Consider the following 27,557-nt stretch of genomic DNA (forward strand, 5'->3'; position numbering starts at 1 on the left):
CCGACAGAACAGCAAGAAACCAGATGGGGAAAATCCCTGTGCCCTTCTCTTGTAAGCGACAGAACAGTCAGCAACTGAGGTGCCCTCACTAGGAGTCTCCACACAGAGACCCACACTGTTTCCATAGGGGGACCTCCCACACATCCACTCTGAGAAATCTCACCCTGAGACCACTCAGGGCATCCCACAGAGACCTCTCTCTGAGACCTCCCATGCACACACCTCCCAGGTGTTCCTTAGGATCTGAGTACCCACCCACAGACACGTCCTTCATGGGGGGTCTGATGTCAGGCAGCACAGGAGAAGGACCAGTGATGGTGCCCACTCCCAGAGCTCCAGGCATCCAGACATTGTCAGCATTGCCCGAAACGGGATTCTCTGCTTGGGGACCTGCTCATGCCTTCTGTCTTTTGCAACCATTGCCTCTGAACAGAAGAGTCATGGTGCTCCACGTGCAGACCTGCAAAAGTCTTTCCTGCACAGATCTTCATCAGCTTGAGCTCTGCCCCATGGCTTAGAGCATCACAGATTTTAGACATGAGTTAAATGCTGCCAACCTCCAATGCAAGAATCTTATTTGTCCCATTTATTCATCTTCCTGTCAGATGGTGCCAATATCATATTGTTTTCTTTTCTGGAGGATAAGATCTGAACTTGTGATGCAGGTTTCTTTACTTACTGCAGCAAGTGGGCTCTAGGAATAAAATTAACCAGCAACAAGGTGTGTGGAGTTTCACTCACTTCCCAGGCAGCTGTGCAACTAATGCAGCATTTTGTACATAAGAGCTTGTGTCAGGCTTGGGTTTTATGTTCAAATGCAACAGCCTAAAATTATGTGTAAGTTTTTCAAATGAATCATATATCTGGAAATATTCCTTTTTGGTCCCCTGCAAAAAAATACTTTTTTTTTTTTTTTCTCAAAATGTGGTAATGCTCTCAAATGATATTTGCATATTTCCAACATATGATATCTAATCTTAATGTCCAAGTAACATAGCTTAAACTATTTAAGAAGATTTAGTGTTTAAATAATTCTTTTAAAATGTACAATTTCCAAGACTCAAATGTGCTCCATTTTATGTTCATTATACGGTTACAAAAAGGATACATTTCCTCAAATAGTGTGGAATTTACAAAAGATACCATCTAATCTTGCTTGATATATACACACGGCCTAATAAAATGACCAGAAGGGACTCCATATCTGAATCAAAGAAAGTTTACATAAATAATCAAAGTGTGCATTACCATACCCAAAGTGTACAGCAATCATCAAAATGCTCACATTGTATATCCAGCCCTTTCCAAAGGGGGACTTCAGTGATATCACACACATACTTCTCGTTACTCATAAATGACTAGTTTCCCTGCTTTGGTAACATTGACTTAATGATAGCCATCATGCATTTATCACTGTTAAGTCAGATTATCTGCATGATGACAATCTTTCCTCTAAGACAGGCAGGGTTGATATGAGGGCTCTTTGGGCCTATTTATGTCAATCAGGTGGCACTAGTGGTAAAGAACCTGCCTGCCAATGCAGGGGGCATAAGAGACATGGGTTCCATGCCTGGGTTGGGAAGATCCCGTGGAGGAAGGTATGGCAACCCTCTCCAGTATTCTTGCCTTGAGAATCTCCATTAACAGAGGAGAACTGTACACAAAAGCTCTTAGTGACCCAGATAACCACGATGGTGTGGTCACACACCTAGAGTCAGACATCATGGAGTGTGAAGTCAGTTGGGCCTTAGGAAGCATTACTCTGAACAAAGTAGGTGGAGGTGATGGATTTTCAGTTGAGTGATTTAAAATCCTAAAAGATGATGCCGTTAAAGTGCTGCACTCAGTATGCCAGCAAATTTGGAAAACACAACAGTGGCCACAGGATTGGAAAAGGTCACTTTTCATTCCAATACCTAAGAAAGGCAATGCCAAAGAATGTTCAAATTACTGTACAATTGCTCTGAAATGAGACCCTGACTCATTTCATATGCCAGAGAAACATGCCCAATAGCCTTCAAGCTAGGCCTCAGCAGTACATGAACTGATAACTTCCAGATGTACAAGCTGGATTTAGAAAAAGCAGAGATCAAATTGCCAACATCCGTTGGATCATGGAATAAGCAAGAGAATTCCAGAAAACATCTACTTTTGTTTCATGGACTGCACTAAAACCTTTGACTGTGTAGATCACAACAAACTGAGGAAAATTTGTAAAGAGATGGGAATATGAGATCACCTTAATTGCCTCCTGAGGAACCTGTATGCAGGACACGAAGCAACAGTTAGAACTGGACATGGAACAACAGACTGGTTCCAAATTGGGAAAGGTGTATGTCAAGGCTGTATATTGTCACCTTGCTTATATAACTTATATGCAGAGTACATCATAGGAAATGTTGGACTGGATGACTCAAAGCTGGAATCAAGATTGCTCAGAAAGTGTCAATAACCTCAGATAGGCAGATGACACCACACTAACGGCAGAAAGTGAAGAGGAACTAAAGAGCCTCTTGATGAAAGTGAGAGAGGAGAGAGAAAAAGCTGGCTTAAAACTCAACATTCAAAAACAAAGATCATGTCATTCCGTCCTATTATTTCATGGCAAATGATAGGGGAAAAGTGAAGAGTGTTCAGATTTCATTTCTTGGGCCCAAGATCAATGTGGATGGTGACTGAAGCCATGAAATTAAAAGATGCTTGCTCCTTGGAAGAAAAGTTATGACAAATCTAGTGGGTGTATGACAAAGCAGAGATATCATTTTGCTGACAAAGATCCTTATAGCCAAAGCTATAATTCTTCCAGTAGTCATGAATAGATTTGAGAGTTGGACCATAAAGAAGGTTGAATGCCGAAGAATTAATGCTTTGAACTGTGGTGCTGGAGAGGACTCTTGGGAGTCCCTTGGACTGCAAGAAGATCAAACCAGACAGTCTAAAAGAACTCAACCCTGAATATTCATTGGAAGGATTGGTGCTGAATCTCCAATACTTTTGCCACCTAATTTGAAGAGCCAACTCATTGGGAAAGACCCTGATGCTAGGAAAGATTGAGGGAAAGAGGAGAAGGGGGTGACAGAGGATAAGATGGTTGGATGGCATCACTGACTCAGTGGACATGAGTTTGAGCAACTTACAGAGACAGTGAAGGACAGGGAGGCCTGGCGTGCTGCAGTCCATGAAGTCACAAAGAATTAGACAGGATTTAGGGACTGAAAATCAACAATCTCAGAAGATAATCTGTTTACAAAGAGGGCAGCTAAAGTTGGCTGAGTGTCCCTTTTATTACATGGAACCCCAAATGCTGTAAAAAGAGAGCTTCCAAACTAGCTGTCAAATGGCCGCAGATTCTTCCCTCTTTTGTTTGTATGATCGAATAACAGATCAATCAGTGTGAGCAGGGATGATTTTAGAAATGGCTTGTAAAAGTCAGTTATTCTGAAAGACTTTTAGAGGCTCTGTTGTGCTTAGTCACTCAGTCGTGTCCAACTCTTTGAGACCCCGTAGACTGTAGCCCTGCCAGGCTCCTCTGTCCATGGGGATTCTCCAGGCGAGAATACTGGAGTAGGTTGTCATGCCCTCCCCCAGGGGATTCTTCCCAACCCTTGAATATCATCCTAGGAGTTTTCCGTTTTGCTTCCTGCATCCATTGAGAGGCCTCCCCTGGTCCTGCCAACATGTGTACAAGCTGAGAAAGATCTAGCAGTTTGGGGTTACAGGCCCTGACGATGATTCTTAGCTCTTCCAAAAATTTTGGGGGCTCCTCCTTAAGTTTAAAGAATTCTTTGACTACAGCTCTCAGTTCAGTTTTGACCAACGAGTAAAGAGCAATTGAGGAGGATCGCCTGAAACCTCAGGTAGAGTTATCTTAAATGAGAATTGTTAAATATCTCTTTAGATTAGGAGAGTAGTTCAGACAGAATTAGTAAAACATGAAAAAAGACATGGTAGGTGGGTAGGAGGATTTAAGTCTTAAGTACATCTGTCTATAGTATTTTGCTTTAGGTACATTTTGTCTCTTTAGCTTTTTATAAACATTTTTATTTGGAGGATAAATGGTTTACAATCTTGTGTTGGTTTCTGCAGTTTAAGAATGTGAATCAGCCATACATATATTCAAATATATACTGCCTTCTGAACCTCCCTCCCACCCCAACTCATCCCACTTCTCTAGGTTGTCAAAGAGCAGGAGGTTGAACTCCTTGTGTTATATAGCAACTTCTCACTAGCTGACTACTTTACATATGGGAATGCACACATTTCAATGCATTCATTAGCTTTTTGTACTGAATCCTTAAAAAGAACAGGCCTTTATTTTGGAATCTGGAAACCTTCTGTAAGTTTTTCCATATCAATTAAAGTAGGCATCTCATTCCCCTTGTCCAATTTTGGATCTGATGCTCTCTAGGGTTTTCCTTAAATGAACAATCTTGTCTAACTGGAACACTCTGCACACTGACTATTATAATCCTAGATTAGTATTAATAAAATTTTGCCATCTTTCTAATATCTACAGTCTTAAGGTCCATAGCTCTTACATATAAAATATAAAATAAGCTGGAGTGCCAGAAGGTGGCATGCTCATGCTCAACAGGGGTGAAGGCTCCCATTTCCTTAGCTGGCCTTTGTCATCCCCAAACAAGACAGACACACCTGTGCCATAATATTCCAGCACTACCCGAGAGATGCTACCACCACCTGGCCAGATGAGGCCTGGCATGCACAACCACCAACTCTCAGGGAGCCTTGTATGAAGAAAAGCATAGAAGCAGGAAATCCCAAGAAATGAGGACTACAAACTGATCCCATACAAAATGGAGAGCAACCTCTGCTCACGACCAGTTCTGAGTGCTGAATCTAGCAGCTGATACTGATTCCAAACACATAGGGAAGTAAAGACTACACTGTAAGCAGTTCCCAATGTGGAATCCAGCAAACAAAGTTAGGGGCTAGGGTTTACCACTGGAAAATAGACTGGCAACGACCAAGAAATGTTACTGTGCACTGGAAATTTGATCTAACAGGCTATGGGTTTGGCCTCAGGCAAAAGGATCTGCCAGCCAGCCCAACCTGCCCTGAAAGGAAAGCCAATTAGTTTAGGGGCACAAATGCAAAGAGAATGAAGCTCAAACCAAAAGGAGTTTACTAACAACCTCCACAGATGGCAAGAAAGACAGTGAACTCAGAGGATGTGTGGACACCACAGTTGTTTCTCCTTGTCTCCAAATGTCATCAGAAATTCCCTTGAGATCCCATTGCTGCCACCAGTACATTAAAAAACAAAAATTAACTGAGCAAATTTGAAGATTTACTTTGAATTTGTAATAAACTGACTCTAGTAAATGATTCATGAATCAGGCATCATTTCATTTAGAAGATAAGGAGATACTCCAAGGGGTTAAACATCATGGATGGCTTTTAAGCTAAGTAGAGCAGGACAAGGAAATAAGTCACCAGCAAGAGAACCAAGTGTAACTTCAGTGGAGGAAAGGAAACATTCAAGTGAAAATGGCTTCTTATTAGCTAAACTGCAAAATTGTCTATCAGCTGGGTTTGTTGCTGGCCAAAAGGGAAGTCTTCTCTCCTCCAGCCGCAGTGGTAATGTGGCTGTACTTCTTGTTTGAGAATGCAAGGTATATGTCTTCCTGTTGGGATCTGTAAATGCCCTCTTCCTGTTAAGGTAATTGAGGATGAATGACATGGCATGAGAGCTCCCTCTAGAGACCTTCCAGACTCCAACTGTAGTTAAGGTTTGCTTTTCTTGATTTCACAGCATGTTTCGTTAGCAGGAGGATTCACATTGAGGGAGAAAAGGCCAGAAGACTCACCGATAAGATGGCTCAGAAATTCTTGGGTGAATCCATGGGAGGCAGAGGGAGCTGTGGGGTCAGATGTGGTGTCCACACTGATTGCATGGCTCCATCTGATGGCGTTGCAGCTTCCTGTGAAACAGGTCAGTTCAGTTCACTTGCTGATGTCTTTTAGGATGGACTGGTTGGATCTCCTTGCAGTCCAAGGCACTCTCAAGAGTCTTCTCCAACACCACAGTTCAGTAGTATCAATTCTTCAGCACTCAGCTTTCTTTATAGTCCAACATTCACATCCATACATGACCACTGGAAAAACCATAGCCTTGACCAGATGGACCTTTATTACCAAGGGAATGTCTCTGCTTTTTAATATGCTGTGTACTTTGGTCATAACTTTCCTTCAAAGGAGTAAGGGTCTTTTGATTTCATGGCTGCAATCACCATCTGCAGTGATTTTGGAGCCCCTCAAAATAAAGTCTGACACTGTTTCCACTGTTTCCCCATCTATTTGTCATGAAGTGATGGGACCAGATGCCATGAGCTTAGTTTTATGAATGTTGGGCTTTAACCCAACTTTTTCACTCTCCTCTTTCACTTTCATCAAGAGACTTTTCAATTCCTCTTCACTCTCTGCCATAAGGGTGGTGTCATCTGCATATCTGAGGTTATTGATATTTCTCCCAGCAATCTTGATTCCAGCTTGTGCTTCTTCCAGCCCAGGGCTTCTCATGATGTACTCTGCATAGAAGTTAAATAAGCAGGGTGAGAATATACAGCCTTGACATACTCCTTTCCCAATTTGGATCCAGCCTGTTGTTCCGTTTCCAGTTCTAACTGTTGCTTCCTGACCTGCATACAGGTTTCTTAAGAAGCAGGTCAGGTAGTGTGGTATTCCTATCTCTTTCAGAATTTTCCACAGTTTATTGTGATCCGCACAGTCAAAGGTTTAGCATAGTCAATAAAGCAGAAATAGATGTTTTTCTGGAACTCTCTTGCTCTTTTGATGATCCAGCGGATGTTGGCAACTTGATCTCTGGTCCCTCTGCCTTTTCTAAAACCAGCTTGAACAACTGGAATTTCGTGGTTCACGTACTGTTGACGCCTGGCTTAGAGAATTTTGAGCATTACTTTACTAGCGTGTGAGATGAGTGCAATTGTGTGGCAGTTTGAGCATTCTTCAGCATTGCCTTTCTTTGGGACTGGAATGAAAACTGATCTTTTCCAGTCCTGTGGCCACTGCTGAGTTTTCCAAATTTGCTGGCATATTGAGTGCAGCAGTTTCACAGCATCATCTTTTAGGACTTGAAATAGCTCAACTGGAATTCCATCAACTCCACTAGCTTTGCTCGTAGTGATGCTTCCTAAAGCCCACTTGTCTTCACATTCCAGGATGTCTGTCTCTAGGTGAGTGATCACACCATCGTGATTATCTGGGTCATGAAGGTCTTTTTTGTATAGTTCTTCTGTGTATTCTTGCCACCTCTTCTTAATATCTTCTGCTTCTGTTAGGTCCATACCATTTCTGTCCTTTATTGAGCCCATCTTTGCATGAAATATTCCTTGGTATCTCTAATTTTCTTGAAGAGATCTCTAGTCTTTCCCATTCTATTGTTTTCGTCTATGTCCGTGCCGTGATCGCTGAGGAAGTCTTTCTACCTCTTTGTTATTCTTTGGAACTGTGCATTCAAATGGGTATATCTTTCTTTTCCTCCTTTGCCTTTTTCTTCTCTTCTTTTCTCAGCTGTTTGTAAGGCCTCCTCAGATAGCCATTTTGCATTTTTGCATTTCTTTTTCTTGGGGATGGTCTTGATCCCTGTCTCCTGTACAATGTCATGAACCTCTGTCCATAGTTCATCAGACCCTCTACCAGATCTAGTCTCTTGAATCTATTTCTCACTTCCACTGTATAATCATAAGGGATTTGATTGAGGTCATACCTGAGTGATTGAGTGGTTTTCCCTACTTTCTTCAATTTAAGTCTGAATTTAAGATGCTACACACGGACATCACCAGATGGCCAATACCGAAATTAGAGTGATTATACTATTTGCAGCCAAAGATGGGGAAGCTCCATACAGTCTCCACTTTACATGTGGAGAAACTGGGCAGTGGAGAATGAGTAGGAGCGAGGGCAAGGCTACAGGCCACTGGGCTGTGAAGCCTGGCTCATCTCAGGCCACCGTAGCAAACGCCCTCCCCCAAGGTCACCAACTCCAGACATGAGTATTGTGCTGAACTGAAGTCAGTTGATAATGTTATCTGAAAATGTGGGAAGGCTGTTTATTTATGGAATTAAATCAGCCATGCGACCTAGGGACCTAAGAGCAAGCACATGGTGGTTTTCTTCTTATTCTAAAATTAGTTCCCAGCTTTTCTCTTTTAGGGATTCCTACTGTGTTCACAAATTATTGAGCTTTATGGTTTCCTAGGCCAGTAATAAATGGAACAAGAGCGAACAATAGAGATTAGAAATGTGTTGGGTGGATCAGGTCTGATAAATAGATAGCTGTATTTTTAATGAAGATGGCATGACTGGAAATCCTATTTATAGTTATCTAATTTTCCTATTTTTTAAATGGATAAAAGAATAATATAGGGCTTATTTCCAAAACCAGTTGGAGAAATAATATGCAATTTCAAGAAATATTATAGTTATTATAAATTGTTTAGTTGCAAAACAAAAATAAAATGTCACCTCAAAAATCAAGATTTTTGCCCAGTTGATGCAAAAAAAAAAAAAATCCTAAAACATTTCTCTAATGTTCCTAGTTGAAAACAAAATCATTTGTAAAAGGATTGCCAATTCATTCAGAACTAAAAACTTCATCTTACCACATGATTTGGTTTCTCCCAGTCCACTTTTGAGAAAGATTAGATGACAGCTGTTCAGCCAGGACTTCCTGTACTACTTGTTGATGATTAATGGGGTCTTGGCACAAGAGTGGAGTTTTAGAAAAGAAATAGGAGATGCTTTGTTGAATAGACATGGAGCTTCATTGTCCCAGAATGTAGTTATCATTTCAGAAAGGGATCTCTCCCTGAGAAAACACATTCATGAAAAGTAAAACTGTTCAAGGAAACAAAATCTGAAAGCAGTAATAGAAAGGGAAGCTGGGATGCCTACTCCTGAAATCCTAGTTACTACAGTGCCAGCTGGCAAGCCAGGGTGAAGTGGGATGTCTGGAGAAACAAAACAAAAGCATCAACTGCAAAAGACTAATCGTTTTAAGCATCAGTTAACCATTTACTGGATGTGAAAGTTGTGCATATGTGTGTATATGGGGGGTTCCTCTCTGGGGTGAGTGTGGGTCTGTCGAGGTTTCTGTGGGGTTATTGGGGGCCCTGTGCTTGGTCACTGTGTGTATATGGGGGGTCACTGTCTGGGGTAAGTGTGGGTCTGACCCACTCTTCATGGGGGCCCTGTGCTAGATCAGTGTGGGTGAATGCGGGGTCCCTCTCTGGGGTGAGTGTGGGTCTGTCGAGGTCTCTGTGGGGTTATTGGCGGCACTGTGCAGCAGCAGTGCTGGGTCACTGTGGGTATATGGGGGGTCTCTCTCTGGGGTGAGTGTGGGTCTGACACACACTTCATGGGGGCCCAGTGCTAGATCAGTGAGGGTGTATGGGGGGGGGGGTCCCTCTCTGGGGTGAGTGTGGGTCTGTCAAGGTCTCTGTGGGGTGATTGGGGGCCCTGTGCTGGGTCACTGTGTGTAAATGTGGGGTCCCTCTCTGGGGTGACTGTGGGTCTCACCCACTCTTCACGGGCCCCTCCATTGCTGTCCTCTCTGCACCTCACGGCAGGAGAAGGAAGGGACTCTCCAGGTCAGGTTTCTTGCTGTTCTGTCAGTGTCCCTTCTGCGTCATGTCTCCAGATGGACACCTTAGTTCCAGCTCCCCCAACTCAGCGCTCAGCTCTTGGTGCCTCTGAGAGGCCCTGGCAGCAGCCAGGCTGAGGATCCAAGCTCTGTGCTCCCCTCTCCTGAACTCTCGAGGTCACTCGATGGCCTAGGACCCAACGCCTCCCCTCAGACCCTGGCTGAGCCCCCACCGCTGTGCCCACCCTGGGGGATGTGGTGCAGAGTCAGGACTAGTCTCCAGGGAGGAACCACAGCACAAGTAGGCCTGTGCCCACTGCCCCCACAGCCCTGGGCCTGGTCCCACATGTGGGGGCCCTGACAGGCATGGAGGTGGGGCCGTTCCTGCCAGCTCCTGGATCAGAGGCCCCCTTCTGGAGGGGGACTGTGCACCAGGGGGTTGTCTGTGACATAGAGCCCCGAATATCTCTGGAGAAATGCTCGTCTCCCCGCTTTCCAGCTTGGATGAGCCCAAGGAGGAAAGCTGATGGCGTGTTCATTTTCTGCAGGTCCCTTCCATGTATGCTAGGTGACACATCCTGGCCTCTGGAGTGAGTAAGACTGAGTGCAGGTGAGACCTGCTGTGACTCCTGAACAGTCCCTGGGCCTGTTGAGTCCTACCTGTACCCTGGGAGCCCCCTTGGGCCACACATGTAGGTAGAGGTCACGGACTGTGAGTCTGTCCTGAGTACCCAGTCCTGTAAAAGCTGATTGCTACAGTGGGGAAAAGTGAAGCTTCTCTGCTTGAGCTTCTGTTGCCTCTGGGAGCTTGGCCCTCGAGGGCCTCCAGGTGGCCTCCCTCAGACAGGTCCGGGGAAGTACAGTAGAGGGGAGACTCTGGAGTGATGCCAGCATGAGCCACCAGGCCCCTCACTTCTTTCCTCTGGCCCTGTGGACGGTGGTGGGACACCAATGCTCCTTGGTAAATGCACCATCTATGGGCTCCCTGCCACTAACATCCTTCCTCTGCATCCCATCCCAGCCACATCTGGGAGAGAAAGGGGCTTTCAGGGCAGCAGCATCTACCCCGCTGTGACTCGGGGGTGAGGCTTGTCCCACCTCTGGACTCCCCTCCTTATTCTGACATGTGAGTTTGTCCCTGACACTTCTTGAGCCTGAGGGGAATTTCAGCTTCTGAACACACCTCCCCTACCAGCTGCACAATGAACAGGTGGAGAGAGAGTAGGATAGAACTGAGCAAGATCCTGAGAAGGGGGAGGTCTTTAGGTTTAGTTCACTGTGACATGTCCTAAACGCTGTTGCTTGTTTCTCTAATGCTGGTATTATGGAAACTGAAGGCGCAGTTATGGAACTGGGGTGAGGGTGAGTATCCATGCTGGGGTCACCCTCCCTCCACGGCCCCATCCCATCTGGAAGTCAAAGCAGGCACCTGGGAAGCGTGGACCCCGATGCCTTCCATCTCCCTCAGTGAGGCACCGACAGGCCACTACCCCTGCTCATGGGAAAAAAACATTTATTTCATGAAACAAAATTTCTGGTAGGAAGAAGCCTTTAGCACACAGAGGATGTGCTAACATTGGAGAAAAATGTATTTATCTGCATGGCATGCATTTTTTTCTTGGAGGAGAGTTTTCCTACCCGGAATGCTGTGAAAAGCATGTTCGGATTCACCAGAAGAGGTATATTTCTGAGGGAGACCATGCCTTGGACAGTGGAGGGAATGGCCTGGGACCCGTGTCACTCGTGAGCCATGCTGGCAGACTCTGCCTGGAGGGGGCCCTGGCTCCCTGGGCGAGAAGGCCCACCTGCTGTCCCTGGGACTGGTCCACTTACTCTTTTTTGAAAAGCTATGGCCCGTTGGGGTGGCTTGGTGATAACGGGGTGTATCTCTCCTCATTCTTCTTTCCTCTTGGTAAGACAGGATTCTGTGGTGGCAGTAATGTGGACCTCGGGGGCCCTGGAATTCTGCTTGGTACCAGTTTAACTCTGTGGCGTGAGGTCCGTGGTGAAAGACCATCCTCTCCTTTAAGATCTGCCCAACAGCTGTCATGAGAGTCTGAGCCTCAACAGCCCTGCTGTCCATGGTCGATTTGCTCTTGATTGATTCTTGGCTCTGGACAGTGGCTGTTTCAGGCCTGCCTTTTTGCAAGGGCTCTTCTGGTTCTCTGCCTTTACTGGGGAAAATCCACTGCAGAAGGAGCTTAATCCTTTCTTTGAAGTGGCTTTCTGATGGAACCTGTCTCTTCTTTAGGACTAACTGCTGAAACTTGCTTCTTAGGGACTCTGTTGATTCTTTTTTCTGGCCAGGATGACTCATCCCTTGGGCTTGGTAAGCCCTCCGTTCTGCCAGCCCCTTTTTAATGTCTTAATTTGGGCCTTGTATATTTCTCTCTCCCATCCTTGGGAACAGACTCCTTGCAGTGGCTCTTATATTTGAGCTGTCGCCTCATGTCACCTGCTGCCCCTGGCTGCTCCCTTCAATTGAGGTAGCATCATAGAGTTTTTGGGAATTGCACTTGTCTCCACTGGATAAGATCTGAAAATAGGACAGATTCCTGAGAAGCCAAGATGTTTGCGGCAAGAAACATATTCGAGTGACAATCTTTGAGAAGCACATCGGTGGCACAGTCTTGAAGGAGTACTCCAGTTTCACAGTCTTGAAGGAGCACGCTGGTAGCTCGGCCTTGAGCCGGAGCCTGCTGGTCAGTGAACCCTTGAGACTCAAGCTTACGAGACTGTGTCTCAAAGAGTAGATCTTCTGTATTTGAGGCAGCAGATGTGGTGTTCAGTGAGGGGCTTTCACTGGACCTTGGAGACCGTGATCTCCTGAGATCGATATTGATGTCTAGGTATTTGACCTGCACGCTAGGTTCCCTGGTGCCCTTCCCAGCAGAGTCTCCCTCCACGACCTCTTCGGCCCTGGAAGATGGGGAACATTCATAAAGGTCCACAACTATCACATTAGAGCAAGATGCTGGGGAGGCCTGCCCCCTAGTTTCCTTCTGTGCCTCATTCCTGGCCATGGCTGAACTTGGACTTGGCTCCTGGCTGCCTTTCTCAGCCTCCACAACAGACATGCTGTGCCACATTCTGCCCACAAAGCTGTATGTGGGAGCTTGAGGAGGTGGCTTGTCTTTCTGTCGAGTCAGAGGGGCCTCTGGGGGCTTATGGATGTCCCCAGGTGTGCGTCCTCCCAGAGCCCCCCAGGCTTCCTCAGTCACCTGTGAGGGAACAGGGAGGGGCCTCTCCAGTGGGGGAACTGCCTGCGTTGTTTTCAGTTTCTCACCTGCACGGGGCTAAGGAGGTTTCCCCAAGCCCTTGGTTAATAAGGCATTTGAGTGGTATCCAGATTCACAGGTGACCTTCAATGTGGGCACTTGAACCTTTTTCAACTTCAAGCGAAATATGAACTTAAGGACTTTGAAGAGTAGGCTCCACCTGTGCCTCACCCGAAACCTTATTATATGTGCTTCCAACTCCTGCTCAGTATACGGGCTGAGGACAAGAGACTCATGGGAGGTGATCATGGAGGCTTTCCCATCCTGAGAGGACTGTGTACTTTCTGTCTTCATGGGAGCATTTGTCTCTCCCAGAGTGCCTAAAACAAGGTTGTCCACAAGCCTCAAGTGACAGACATTCACAGGGATCTCACTCTCACAGATCTGCTCTGCCTTCCTCTCTGTAAGGACTCCTGAGACTTCTGGTTGCTTCCTGTCTAGGCTCAACTCTATTTCTGATGCAGGTTTTCCTCTTGGATCCTTCACTGGAGGGTTGGCTGGGAACATGTACAGATCTTTTACGATCTTCCCCATACTCTGCCCCACCTCATGGCACAGGTCTGTCCCTGGTAGGATTTGTGTTGGGCACTTGGACCTCATCTTTTGTGCATCCTGGCTCCTTTTGCCTCGACCTGCAGAAGATCTTGAGGGCCCCTCCCTGCCCTGTGCCTGACATGGCCTTGGGTATTGATCCTGGGGCTGCATCAGTTTCTGAGATGCTTGGATTCTGCAGGGCAGGCCACTCTGTTGCTGCATGAACCTTTGGGAAATGTGGTGCTCCAGTTTCTTCCGAACCTCAGGGCTGATCAAATGCCCAGGAAGGATGGGGACAGAGCTGTGGGCCTGGGAAGACCTGGTCTCCTGGGATGGGTTGAGAGTGACCTGGCTAAAGACTTGCTGAGAATTTTTAACCAAAGAGGGTAAAGTTCTCCTGCTTTCTAGTTGTTTTTTCCAAAAGTGACATTCCAGGTTTTCAATTGCATTTGAACTGAAAGATGATGCCTTATTTGGGACTGTAGGGCAAGATGTTTCAAAGGACTTCTCAATGCCAATCTGGCGTTGAGAAGATGATGACTGGACTAGGGGGGAGGGTGATAGATGGACAGTGGTTTCTAACTGAGCCTGAGGTTGTGGATGATATTGGGGTATGGTTGGAGTTAAAAATTGAGGTTGGGCCTGGATCTCCATATGAGCCTGAGAAGATGGCTGACAGTGAGGTATATTTAGAGCCAGGGGTATCGGTTGGGCCTGGATCTCCACGTGAGCCCGAGGAGGTGGTTGAAACTGGGGCATGGTTGGAGCTGAGGGTTGTTGGTGGTCCTGGACCTCCATAGAAATCTCAGATGATGGTGGACATTGAGGCATGGTTGCAGTCCAGTGCAGGGATCGGCCCTGGGTCTCCACATGAGCCTGAACAAGTGGTTGAAACTGGGGCATGTTTGGAGTCCAAGGTAGGGATTGGTCCTGAATCTCCATGTGAGCTTGAGGTTGTGGTGGTTGACACTGGGACATGGATGGAGTCTGGACTAGGGGCGGAACCTGGGTCTTCATGTGAGCCCGAAGTGGTAGTTGAAAATGAGACATGGTTTGAGCCAAGAGTTGGGATCGCACCTGGGTCTCCATGTGAGCTCGAGGTGATGGTTGAAATTAGGGCGTGAGTGGAGTCCATGGTGGGGGGCGGGCCTGGGTCTCCATGTGAGTCTGAGGTGGTGGCTGAAAGTGAGGCATGGTTGGAACCAAGAGTTGGGGTCGGGCCTGGGCCTCCATGTGAGCCCGAGTTGGTGGTAGAGAGTGAGGCATGGTTGAAGCCACGATTTGGGAGCTGGACTGGGTCTCCAATGAAACTTCAGATGATGGTTGACATTGGGGCATGGTTGGAGTTGAAGGTAGGGGTTGGGCCTGGGTCTCCATGTGACCCAGAGGTGATGGCTGCAACTGGGGCATGGTGGGAGTCAAGGACTGAGGTTGAGCCTGGGCCATAGGTTGGGTCAAGTGCTTGGCCAATGACAGCTGTGAAGTTACTTTAGCTGGAATATGCAATGGTTTGGCTTTAGAGCGTTCGTTAAATAAGACAGGGCATAACTCTAGAGCTGACCCAGGTACTGTGACAGCAGCTATGAGAGACTCACTGTGCAGAAAGGGGAGACCCCAGAAGAGCTGGCTGCATGTCTTCTGTAGACAGCCCCCCAGAATGTCAGGATATTGGGGCTTCTCGGGACCAAGCAGCTGATCATGTTTGCCAGTTATGTTCCCGAAGTGTTGGTGACCCAAGGTGTCCTGTTTGTGACCCAGCGACTCGATCCTCTTCCCCAAAGAATTCAGGTGGTAGCCTGCCTCTTCGTCCTTTTCTTTCTCCTTCCAAGACTTCAGTTCCACTCTTTTGGTGATGAGTATTTCCAGCAGCTCCTGGACATTAGGGTTGATAAAAGCGAGGCCACCAGCCTCTCCCTGCCTGTTTCGGGGATCTCCCCAGAATGAGGCCTCTGGTGGGTAGAGGGGAAGGCTTTCTTTCTGGGACTCTAAGTGTGTTGAGGTGGAGAAGCTCCAGGCTGTGGCTGCTTCCTGCCACCAGGCCAGGGCCGATCCAGGGCTGCTTGAATGGACAATCCCTGGAATGGCTGGTCTCCAGGGGGAGTGCGGAGATGACCTGTGTGGGATGGTACCCAGTGTGCGTGTCATGGAGTCACCCTGAGTGAGACTCAGCATGGAGCCTCATGGTGTTGGGGTAGAGCAGGGTGCTGGAGGTGGAGGGCAGGCTCTCCCATGAGGCGGGCTTGGTGGGGAAGGGGAAACAGCCAGTGGCCAGGGGGAAAGGCTGTCCAGGGGAAAGAAAGGCTCTCGTGTTGGAGAGGCACTCAGGTATGACTCTGAGTACGTAGAAACTGAACCCGGAGAAATGGCAGAAGCCCAGGGTAGAGGCTGCTTGGTCAGAGGAGCTGGGGAAATGGTGGGAGCCGCCTCTTCCCTGCATGGTGGGTGGCCTCCAGCAGGCACTGCTTTGCAAACCTCACCAGGTGAATCTTGCCATGAGATCTGATGAAAGCTGTCCTTGTCAGGGAACCTCCACAGGTATCTGCAGGAGACATGAAGAACAAGCTGCAGCCAGGAGCTGCTAGGCCAGGAGGACCAGACAGGCCAGGCAGCGGCGGGCAGCCACACCCCACAGCCCTGCAGGGCCCCAGTGCTGACTTCGCAATGCTCCCACTGTTCCTCACCATGGGATGATAGCCATACCCTGCCCTCAGGACTCCTCCCAGCTCAGCCCCAGGCTGCCAGAATCCCTGGGTTTACACCATAGACTCTAGAAGAACCCCCTAGAAAGAAAGGGTAGATTCTCTACCTTTGCAGAAGTGAAGTCAGGTCCCAGACCTCTTCCAGTTCTTCCAGGCAATCTCTGCAAGCTGGAAATCAGCAGACTGGGTCATGGTGGTGAAGATAGGAGCCAGGGGTCTTATAGAAGTTGAGTGCACTGTCTCTTTAAGGGGACACCATTGCGAGATTGGAGCCCAAGTTCCAGTGTCCAACACCACATGATCCCTGACAGTGATGGTGACGCTCAAGAAAGGGTTTATCACTTAACGTTTTTCCATATCCTTTACTCCTTACTGCCCTCACCACCTACCTGTAGGCGATGGGCAGGCATCACTTTGCAGTTGAACCTGAGCACAGTTAAACCATGTGTCCTATGTGTCCTGGAGGGCTCACTTCCCAATCCAGGTGCTATTAGTCCAATGCAGCCTACACGCCCTTTTGGTACAGTCTTTTCCAGGCCCCTCACAGCTCCATTCTACACATGGAATCTGGGAAGTGTCTGGATTCTGCCCTCCTTCCCAGAAGCCCCCCGGGGGCCCTGCTCCTCAAGGAAGAAGTCCTGCCACTGGCCCCGCTCAGACCCGTGGAGCTGGGCCTCATGGCCAGAGTGGTGGGGACTAACACTCGGGGCACTCATGGCTGGATGTCAGAACTCACCTTTCAAAGCGCCATTTCTCTTGCTGCTCCTGCTTCTTCCCCTTCGTTCCTTTCGATGCTGAGAGAGAAAAAATTAGGGCTTAAGACCCAATTCTCAGTCTCCTCTCTCTAGACAAGCATCAGGCACTAGTGTCCATACACAATATGACTTTCTACATTTCACTGACAGAGCTCTGTGATTTTTCTTTCCTTTCACTCACTTTTAAAGTGGATAAAATATCTTCTGTTTTCCTTCTTTGAAGAACGAAAGACTATTCTCAATGTGAAATGCACTCTGTACTACTTTCGTCACTGTTCCTCTGCTCAAGAAACACACACATTCTCAGACTGTGGGTGACTCTGAGCTTCATCAGGTTGATCTTTGCTTCCTGACACCAGCCCGCCCCCCAGCCCCTGCTCTGATGCTCTTGGGGCTTCAGCGCTGCCAGATCATCAGCCCTGAGACACCGTTCACAGCTGCTGAACTAGGGCTCAGAGTCCTGTCCTCGGCCTGAGACTGAACTCAGTATCCAGTCCTCAACCCCTGGTCACTGTGTTTGGGACATGCCCTGGACCCCTACCACACCAGGACAACTGATCTGAGATCTTTGGGTAGAAATCCTAGGGTTCACTCTATCTCCTGCCCAGCCTGGTTTGTCCCTAGAGGCATGATATTCTTTTCTTCCTTGAAAATAAATGTCCTGTTCTTCCCCACCTCAAGAATCTCTGGTTGATTCAGAAATGTAGAAATAATAATAACAAAGATTTTATATGCTTGTCAGTCTGGACCAAGAGTTCCTTACCTTCCTGATGTTTCCATGTTTCCTAGCGGGAGCAAAGGCTGGGTTATTCTCCAGGTAGGGAAGGATCAGGAGAAAGAGCCCCAGTCCACACAGAAAGGCGAGGATGGTATCGATCATCCAGAAAGGGGAGCTGGAGTTCAGCCAAGTATCAGAAGTGTTTTTTCAGGAAAAAGAGAGGATTCTCCATCATCTGAGTCACACCGCTGCCCTCAGGCAACTGAGCCAAGGGGTGCACTTGGGGACTAAAGTACTAGGCTCGCATCACAGAGATGTGCTCTGGTCACAAAGGGCCCTTGGGGGTAAGAGGGGTTAGCAGAGGAGGAGGCTGGACCATAACCATCCAGCCACACAGCTCCATTCATCTCCCTTCTCTGAGCCTTCCCATCCTACCTTCTCATCCTGCTAGAGACATTAGTCAAGTGTTGCTTCTTTCCACCTAGAACTCAGAGAATTCCTGGTTCCTTTGATAACATTGCTTGAGTCCCATCAATACTTTAAAAATTCTGGAGTTCTCCCTATAACTTTGGTTAGTCCCAGGTATTTTTACTTTTAAGATATATATTTTTTCTAATTTCAGTTAATTTTTACTACATTCAACTACTGGGAATTAAAAATTAATTTAAAATAATTTGAAATTTACAAGGCTATGAAATATAAAACAAATTGAAATAAATCTTCAGAGTAAGTTTTTCATAATTTGCCAGCATCCTTGTTTTCTGAACTCAATACACTGAACAAAAAGTTTTGGAACACTCTTTACAGATACACACATATCCTTTTAACAAATCAGCCCAGTGTTTTCAAATCTAAGAACCAAGGTTTTTTTTTTTGTTTTTTATCCCAGTTCAAAAGTTATCTTTCAGTATTTGTTATAAGTCGGACTGCTAGCAGTCAATTCTCCCAGTCTCTGTTTATCTGGGAACATTTTTATTTTGCCTTTTTCCCTGAAGCATAGATTTTATAGACATGGAATACTTGGGTGACAATTTTTTTCTTTCAAATCTTTTAGTATGACATCCCACGGCCTTCACTCTGCCATTTCTGACTGGAAGTCAGTGATTAATCTTATTGTGGTCTCCTCATATATGGAGAGGAGAAGGAAATGGAAACTCACTCCAGTATGCTTGCCTAGAGAATCCCGTGGACAGAGGAGCCTGGTGGGCTGCTGTCCATGGGGTCGCACAGAGTCGGACATGACTGAAGCGACTTAGCATGCATGTATGCATTGGAGAAGGAAATGGCAATCCACTCCAGTGTTCTTGCCTGGAGAGTCCCAGGAACAGAGGAGCCTGGAAAGGCTGCCATCTATGGGGTCACACAGAGTCAGACACAGCTGAAGTGACGCAGCAACAGCAGCATATCTGGAGAACAGTTTCTCTCTGGCTACTTTCAAGATTTTTCCTTTGTTTTTCCACAGTTTGACCAAGATGTGTCTTAGAGTGGATCTGTTTCCTGTCATTTTGCTAGAGGTGAACTCTGAATCTGGAGAGTGTTTTTCATCAAAATTTTATAATCTTTTAGCCATGATGTCTACAAGTAATGTTATGCTGTCCCCTCTCATCTCCCTTCTTTCCGAGAGTCTCTTTCCTTCCATATTTGATGGTGTGCTGAGTGGATGCTGTAGATCGTTTTCCCTCAACATCTTCTCTCTTTGTTTTTTACACTGATTTCCTGAATTCATCTTTCAGTTTATGGATTCTTTCTGCTACCATCTCAAGTGTGCTATTGAACTATTTTTCAATTTAATAACTATAGTTTTCAAGTCTAGGATTCATATTAGTTTCCTTTTTAAAAACAATTCCTAGCTACTCATTGAGTGTCTCTTTTGACTTAGTATCATATTTTCATCTAATTCTTCAAGCATGGCTCCTTTAGTCCATCTTGCAGTTATCACTATTTTGATATTTTAATGTTTTGACCTTAATACTAAATTTATAAATGATATCTGAGTTATATGTGATATATAAATGCTTTGCTCACCACCGTTTCAACACTAGAGTTTTCCGATTTTAACCTTGTACTTATCTGTCCCAGCGAGTTTTATACTTTGATATAGTTTCCTTTTCCTAATTAGCATCTTTTCATTTCAGCTTGTAGAACTCCTTTTAACATTTCCTATTAGACTGATCTAATATTGATGAAAGTAGGGAAAACCACTAGACCATTCGGCTATGACCTAAATCAAATCCTTTATGAGTGTACAGTGGAAGTGAGAAATAGACTCAAGGGACTAGATCTGATAGACAGAGAGCCTGATGAATTATGGATGGAGCTTCATGACATTGTACAGGAGACAGGGATCAAGACCATCCCCATGGAAAAGAAATGCAAAAAGGCAAAATGGTTGTCTGAAGAGGCCTTACAAATAGCTGTGAAATGAAGAGAAGTGAAAAGCAAAGGAGAAAAGGAAAGATATTCCCATTTGAATGCAGAGTTCCAAAGAATAGCAAGGAGAAATAAGAAAGCCTTCCTCCGCGATCAGTGCAAAGAAATACATGAAAACAACAGAATGGGAAAGACCAGAGATCTCTTCAAGAAAATTAGAGATACCAAGGGAACATTTCATGCAAAGATGGGTTTGATAAACGTCAGAAAAGTTATGGACTTAACAGAAGCAGAAGATATCAATAAGAGGTGGCAAGGATACACAGAAGAACTGTACAAAAAAGGTCTTCATGACCCAGATAATCATGATGGTGTGATCAGTCACCTAGAGCCAGACATCCTGGAATGTGAAGTCAAGTGGGCCTTAGAAAGCATCACTATGAACAAAACTAGTGGAGATGATGGAATTCCAGTCGAGCTATTGCAAGTCCTAAAAGATGATGCTGTCAAAGTGCTGCACTCAATATGCCAGCAAATTTGGAAAACTCAGCAGTGGCCATAGGACTGGAAAAGGTCAGCTTTCATTCCAATACCAAAGAAAAGAAATCCCAAAGAATGCTCAAACTACCGCACAATTGCACTCATCTCACATGCTAGTAAAGTAACACTCAAAATTCTCCAAGCAGGATTCAGCAATATGTGAACAGTGAACTTCCAGATGTTCAAGCTGCTTTTAGAAAAGGCAGAGGAATGAGAGATCAAATTGGCAACAACCGCTGGATCATCAAAAAAGCAAGAGAGTTCCAGAAAAACATCTATTTCTGCTTGATTGACTATTTTAAAGCCACTGTGTGGATCACAATAAACTGTGGAAAATTCTGAAAGAGATGGGAATACCAGACCACCTGACCTGCCTCTTGAGAAACCGGTATGCAGGTCAGGAAGCAAGAGTTAGAACCGGACCTGGAGCAGCAGACTGCTTCCAAATATGAAAGGAGTACGTCAATGTTGTATATTTTCACACTGCTTATTTAACTTATATGCAGAGTACATCACGAGAAACGCTAGGCTGGAGGAAGCACAAGCTGGAATCAAGATTGCTGGGAGAAATATCAATAACCTCAGATATGTAGATGACACCACGCTTATGGCAGAGAGTGAGGAAGAACTAAAGAGCCTCTTGATGATAGTGAAGGAGGAGAGTGAAAAAGTTGGCTTAAATCTCAACATTCAGAAAACTAAGATCATGGCATCTGGTCCCATCCCTTCATGGGAAATAGATGGAGAAACTGTGGAAACCGTGTCAGACTTTATTTTTTGGGCTCCAAAATCACTGCAGATGGTGACGGCAGCCATGAAATTACAAGACGGTTACTCCTTGGAAGGAAAGTTATGAGCAACCTAGATGGCATATTAAAAAGCAGAGACATTACTTTGCTATACAAAGGTCTGTCTAGTCACGGCTATGGTTTTTCCAGTGGTCATGTATGGATGTGAGAGTTGGACTGTGAAGAAAGCTGGGCGCCGAAAATTTGATGCTTTTGAACTTTGATGTTGGAGAAGACTCGAGAGCCCCTTGGGCTGCAAGGAGATCCAACCAGTCCATCCTAAAGGAGTTCAGTCCTGGGTGTTCATTGGAAGGACTGATGCTGAACCTGAAACTCCAATACTTTGGCCACCTCATACGAAGAGCTGACTCATTGAAAACGACCCTGATGCTGGAAGGGACTGGGGGCAGGAGGAGATGGCGACAACAGAGGATGAGATGCTGGATGGCATCACTGACTCGATGGACATGAGTTTGAGTCAACTCCAGGAGTTGGTGATGGACAGGGAGGCCTGGCGTGCTACGATTTATGGGGTCGCAAAGAGTCGGACACGACTGAGCGACTGAACTGCACTGAACTGAAGAACCCTCCAGCCTAAAGCAAGGAGGCACCAAACACAGCAAACTAAATAAAATGAAAAGATGAGAAATATACAGGAGGTGAAGGAACATGGTAAAAACTCGATAGACCAAACAAACGAAGAGGAGACAGGGAGTCTATCAGAGAATTCAGAACACTGATAGTAAAGGTGATACAAAATCTTGAAAACAAAATGAAGGCAGGGGTAAAAGCAAATCACTACTAAAAAGTCATCAAACAACAATGAAAGAATGCTAGAGAGGAAGAGGACAACACCTGCAAAATATACAGAAGACAATTAACTAAACAGTTACAGAAATCCCTACTGATCAATAAATAAGATAAAGGGATTAAACAGTGGTTGAATGGTTTAAAAAAGAAAGAAATAAAAAGACCCAACTTGAAGTTATCTGCAAGAAATTCATTTTAGATTTAAAGACATATATAGGCTCAAAATGAAGGGATAAAAAAAGATACTCCATGCATGTAAATAGTAAGCAAAAGAAAGCAGGGGTGGCTACTCATATAAAAGAGAAAATAGATATTAAGTCCAAAATTGTCTCCATAGAAAAAGAACATCTCTGTATTTTAATAAGAGTCACTTCTACAGGAAGATATAAAAATTATATACGCATACAGCATCAGAGCCCATAAAGGTATAAAGCAAATACTGGAAAAAAAAGAAAAAAAATTGATTGCATAAAATGGCCGTAAGGAACCTCAATTATCCACTTATAAAAATGGATAGAGAATCAGTAAACAAACATGCCTTGGAAACACTATAGACCACATGCTCCTTACAGACATATTTAAACATAGCACCAAGCAGCAGCACATATACATTCAAATACACAAGCAACCTTCTCCAGGACACTCAATAGGCCACAGGCAAGTTTTAGCAAATTTAAATAATTTGGTTACAAAATTACTATTTCAAAACAATTATTAATTAATTAATTAAGAATTAACAGATGTGAAATAGTTTAGGTATTTTTTCTGACCACAGTAAGATAAAATAAATCCCTTAACAGCAAGAAAACAGGAAAATTGAGAAATATGTGGGAACTAAACCATACAGTCTTTTCCCCACTTCTGGTTTTATTGAGACTTAACTGACATTGACCACTGCATAATTTTAAGACATACAGCATAATGATTTGACTTACATACATCAGGAAATGATTATCACAGAAGGTTAGTGAACATCATCTCATATGGATACAAAATAAAAATAAAAGAAAAAAATTTTTCTTTTGTGACAAGAACTCTTAGGATTTACTTTCTTAAACCTCATATATAAAATACACCAATTTTAATTATATTTATCATGTTGTATAAAAGCTTTAAAAAAAAAAACATTGGATGAAAGATAAAATCAAAGGGAAAATGAAAAAGTATATTAAACTAAAATGAAACACAACACACTAAGACTTATGGGATGAACCAAAAGCAAAACTACAGGAGATGTTCATAATGATAATTGCATACATCAAAAGGTAAGAAAAACTTCAAATAAAAAATTTAATTTTATGCCTCAAGAACTACAGAAAATGAAAACACTCATCTCACATTTAGCAGAAGGAATGAGACAACAGAAAAGTAATCGAAAATATAAACAAAACTAAGTAGTGTTTTCTGGAAAATGTTAATGTGACAGACTGCTAGCCAGATTAAGATGAAAGAGACACAAATCAATGAAATCAAAAATGAAAAAGGAGGCAATACAAATGATGCCTCAGTAATAAAAGAATCATTAGAATCGATCTTAAATAATTATGTCAACAAATTAGATAACCTAGAAGTAACAGATAAATTCCTAGAAACATACAACCTATTAACACTGAATTGAGACAAAATAGAAAGTCGGAACAGACCAATAACAAGGAGACAGAATCAATAATATAAAAATAAAGAAAATTCAGGGCCACATGGCTTCATTGGTAAGTTACACCAAACGTTTAAAGAATTCAGACCAATCCTTTCCAAGTCCTCCAAAAACACTGGAGAGCAGGGAACACTTTTAAATTAAGTCTACAAGCCCAGCATTACCTTGATATCAAAGTCAGAAAGAGACATTACAAGAAGATTATAGGTCAACATCTGGAATGAGCACAGATTCAAAATACCTCAAAAAGTGTTAGCAAAGCTAATTCAAGAATTAATTAGAAGGATCCTAATCCATGATTAAATGTGATTTATTCATGGGATGCAAGGATGGTTCAAAATAACACAAATCAATCAACATAATACACTACATTAACAAAATGGGGAAAAACTCATGATCATCTCAATAGACGCAGAAAAGGATTTGACAATATTCAACATTCTTTCATGACAAAAACTCTCAGCAAATTGGGTACAGAAGGATCGCACCTCAACACAATAATGGCACATATGAAAAGATCACAGCAAACATATGACTCAAAAGTGAAAAACTGAAAGCTTTCGCTCTAACATCAGGAAGAAGGCAAAAATGCCCACACCCACCACATTTATTCAACATAGCACTGAAAGTCCGAGCCAGAAGACTTAGGCAAGACGAAGAAATAAAATGCATTAAAATCAGAAAGGAAGAAGTCAAATTGCCTCCATTTGCAGATGACATGATCATATATGTAGAAAATCCTAAAGTTTCAAAAGCAACAACAGTGACAACGGTAACAGAAACCTTCAGAACTCATAAATGAATTCAGCAAAGTTGCAGGATATAAAATCAGCATATAGAAGTCATTATATAAAGCAATGAACTATCCCAAAAAGGGTATTAAGGAAAAAACACCATTCTGAATATGAAGAATGAAATGCTGTGCTATGCTGCGCTTAGTCACTTAGTTGTGTCTGACTCTTTGTGACCCCATGGACTATAGCCCACCAGGCTCCTCTGTCCATGGGGATTCTTCAGGCAAGAATACTGGAGATCCAGTATGCTATCTCTCCATAATACAACCTCCTCACCTCTCTCCCAACATATAAAGAGAAGGACACTATATATGTATATCAATCCTCACCCTGAATATATGAATATATTACCTGCTAAAACACACAAGTATAAACACCCTAACAGTCTTCAAAGAAATACATTTAAATACGCCTAGCACTCCATACATTATGAGCACTTTCATAATTCATGCACCTAATGATGGACACATACAAATCAGTATACACAAGTAAGACGGATAGAAATATCTCCAGGAAACCACTTATGAAAAAACTTCCATATACCAAATGATCCCTAGCTATTAGAAGCCAGCTCATACATCTGCATATACTAACAAATAATCACTTCACATGTTTCTAATATATATAAATGAAATTTACCAACTCCCCTGTATAAACCTGAAATCTCACCTTCTCATCAGATATATACATACTAACTTCTCAAAATATGTAAGCCTAGGTGGCCCCTACTGAAAAATAGAAATTCAAAGCACTAGCAAATATTCCTCCAAATGGCCATTCCCCTTGAATACACACACAAGCTCATTATACACACAACTCTCCATAAGCCCCAAATATAACCACAATTACCCACTACATTACAAATATGCAAAGATATGACTATATACATACACTCTCTTTCAAATACATACCACACTACCTGCATATGCTTATCCCACATTCCCAAATTCTCACACAGAATTAATTCTCCGATCTTGCAGAATACAGAACTATATAAACACAAGAATAAACAACATCTATGAGCCCCTAAAAATAGCCACAGACTTGCCCCCTACACAGCAAAATATATATAGATGGCCCCATAAAAAACTCCTGAAATCCTAGAGGGTGTATGGGGTGTCCCTCTCTGGGGTGAGTGTGGGTCTCACCCACTCTTCACGGGCCCCTCCATTGCTGTCCTCTCTGCACCTCACGGCAGGAGAAGGAAGGGACTCTCCAGGTCAGGTTTCTTGCTGTTCTGTCAGTGTCCCTTCTGCGTCATGTCTCCAGATGGGCACCTTAGTTCCAGCTCCCCCAACTCAGCGCTCAGCTCTTGGTGCCTCTGAGAGGCCCTGGCAGCAGCCAGGCTCAGGATCCAAGCTCTGTGCTCCCCTCTCCTGAACTCTCGAGGTCACTCGATGACCGAGGACCCAACGCCTCCCCTCAGACCCTGGCTGAGCCCCCACCGCTGTGCCCACCATGGGGGATGCGGTGCAGAGTCAGGACTAGTCTCCAGGGAGGAACCACAGCACAAGTAGGCCTGTGCCCACTGCCCCCACAGCCCTGGGCCTGGTCCCACATGTGGGGGCCCTGACAGGCATGGAGGCAGGCCCGTTCCTGCCAGCTCCTGGATCAGAGGCCCCCTTCTGGAAGGGGACTGTGCACCAGGGGAGTGTCTGTGACATAGAGCCCCGAATCTCCCTGGAGAAATGCTTGTCTCCCCACTTTCCAGCTTGGATGAACCCAAGGAGGAAAGCTGATGGAGTGTTCATTTTCTGCAGGTCCCTTTCATGCACGCTGGGTGACACATACTGGCTGCTGGTGTCTTCCACCGGCCTCTAGAGTGAGTAAGACTGAGTGCACGTGAGACCTGCTGTGACTCCTGAACAGGCCCTGGTCCTGTTGAGTCCTACCTGTACCCTGGGAGCCTCCTTGGGCCACACATGTAGATAGAGGTCATGGACTGTGAGTCTGTCCTGAGTACCCAGTCCTGTAAAAGCTGATTGCTACCGTGGGGAAAAGTGAAGCTTCTCTGCTTGAGCTTCTGTTGCCTCTGGGAGTTTGGCCCTCTGTTGAGGGCCTCCAGGTGGCCTCCCTCAGACAGGTCCGGGGAACTAGAGTAGAGGGGAGACTCTGGAGCAATGCCAGCATGAGCCACCAGGCCCCTCACTTCTTTCCTCTGGCCCTGTGGACGGTGGTGGGACACCAATGCTCCTTGGTAAATGCACCATCTATGGGCTCCCCTGCCACTAATATCCTTCCTCTACATCCCATCCCAGCCACATCTGGGAGAGAAAGGGGCTTTCAGGGCAGCAGCATCTACCTCGCTGTGACTCGGGGGTGAGGCTTTTCCCATCTCTGGACTCCCCTCCTTATTCTGACATGTGAGTTTGTCCCTGACACTTCTTGAGCCTGAGGGGAATTTCAGCTTCTAAACACACCTCCCCTACCAGCTGCACAATGAACAGGTGGAGAGAGAGTAGGATAGAACTGAGCAAGGTCCTGAGAAGGGGGAGGTCTTTAGGTTTAGTTCACTGTGACATGTCCTAAACGCTGTTGCTTGTTTCTCTAATGCTGGTATTATGGAAACTGAAGGCGCAGTTACGGAACTGGGGTGAGGGTGAGTATCCATGCTGGGGTCACCCTCCCTCCACGACCCCATTCCGTCTGGAAGTCAAAGCAGGCACCTGGGAAGCGTGGACCCCGATGACTTCCATCTCCCTCAGTGAGGCACCAGCAGGCCACTACCCCTGCTCATGAGAAAAAAAAAAAACACATTTATTTCATGAAACAAAATTTCTGGTAGGAAGAAGCCTTTAGCACATAGAGGATGTGCTAAGATTGGAGAAAAATCTATTTATTTGCATGGGATGCATTTTTTTCTTGGAGGAGAGTTTTCCTACCCAGAATGCTGTGAAAAGCATGTTGGATTCACCAGAAGAGGTATATTTCTGAGGAAGACCATGCCTTGGACAGTGGAGGGAATGGCCTGGGACCCGTGTCACTCGTGAGCCAT

At 45.0% G+C, this 27,557-nt stretch overlaps 2 protein-coding genes across 4 annotated transcripts in view; both read right to left on the reverse strand.

Annotated features, from left to right (window-relative positions):
• The window catches only part of LOC122429463, a 174,452-nt gene that overhangs the window by 63,720 nt on the left and 83,175 nt on the right, over positions 1-27,557 (reverse strand). The gene's annotated exons all lie outside the window — the stretch shown is intronic.
• LOC122429273 (spermatogenesis-associated protein 31E1-like) overlaps positions 10,532-27,557 on the reverse strand; it is a 35,137-nt gene continuing 18,111 nt past the window's right edge. The window contains exons 3-6 of the mRNA XM_043449500.1: positions 16,870-16,927; positions 16,241-16,301; positions 14,909-15,547; positions 10,532-10,649 (exon numbers count right to left, since the gene is read on the reverse strand). Coding sequence (XP_043305435.1) covers positions 10,532-10,649; positions 14,909-15,547; positions 16,241-16,301; positions 16,870-16,927 — 876 coding nt within the window. The remainder of the gene's footprint in view (positions 10,650-14,908; positions 15,548-16,240; positions 16,302-16,869; positions 16,928-27,557) is intronic.

Source organism: Cervus canadensis, chromosome 28, assembly GCF_019320065.1.
Source record: "Cervus canadensis isolate Bull #8, Minnesota chromosome 28, ASM1932006v1, whole genome shotgun sequence".
Lineage (NCBI taxonomy): Eukaryota > Metazoa > Chordata > Mammalia > Artiodactyla > Cervidae > Cervus > Cervus canadensis.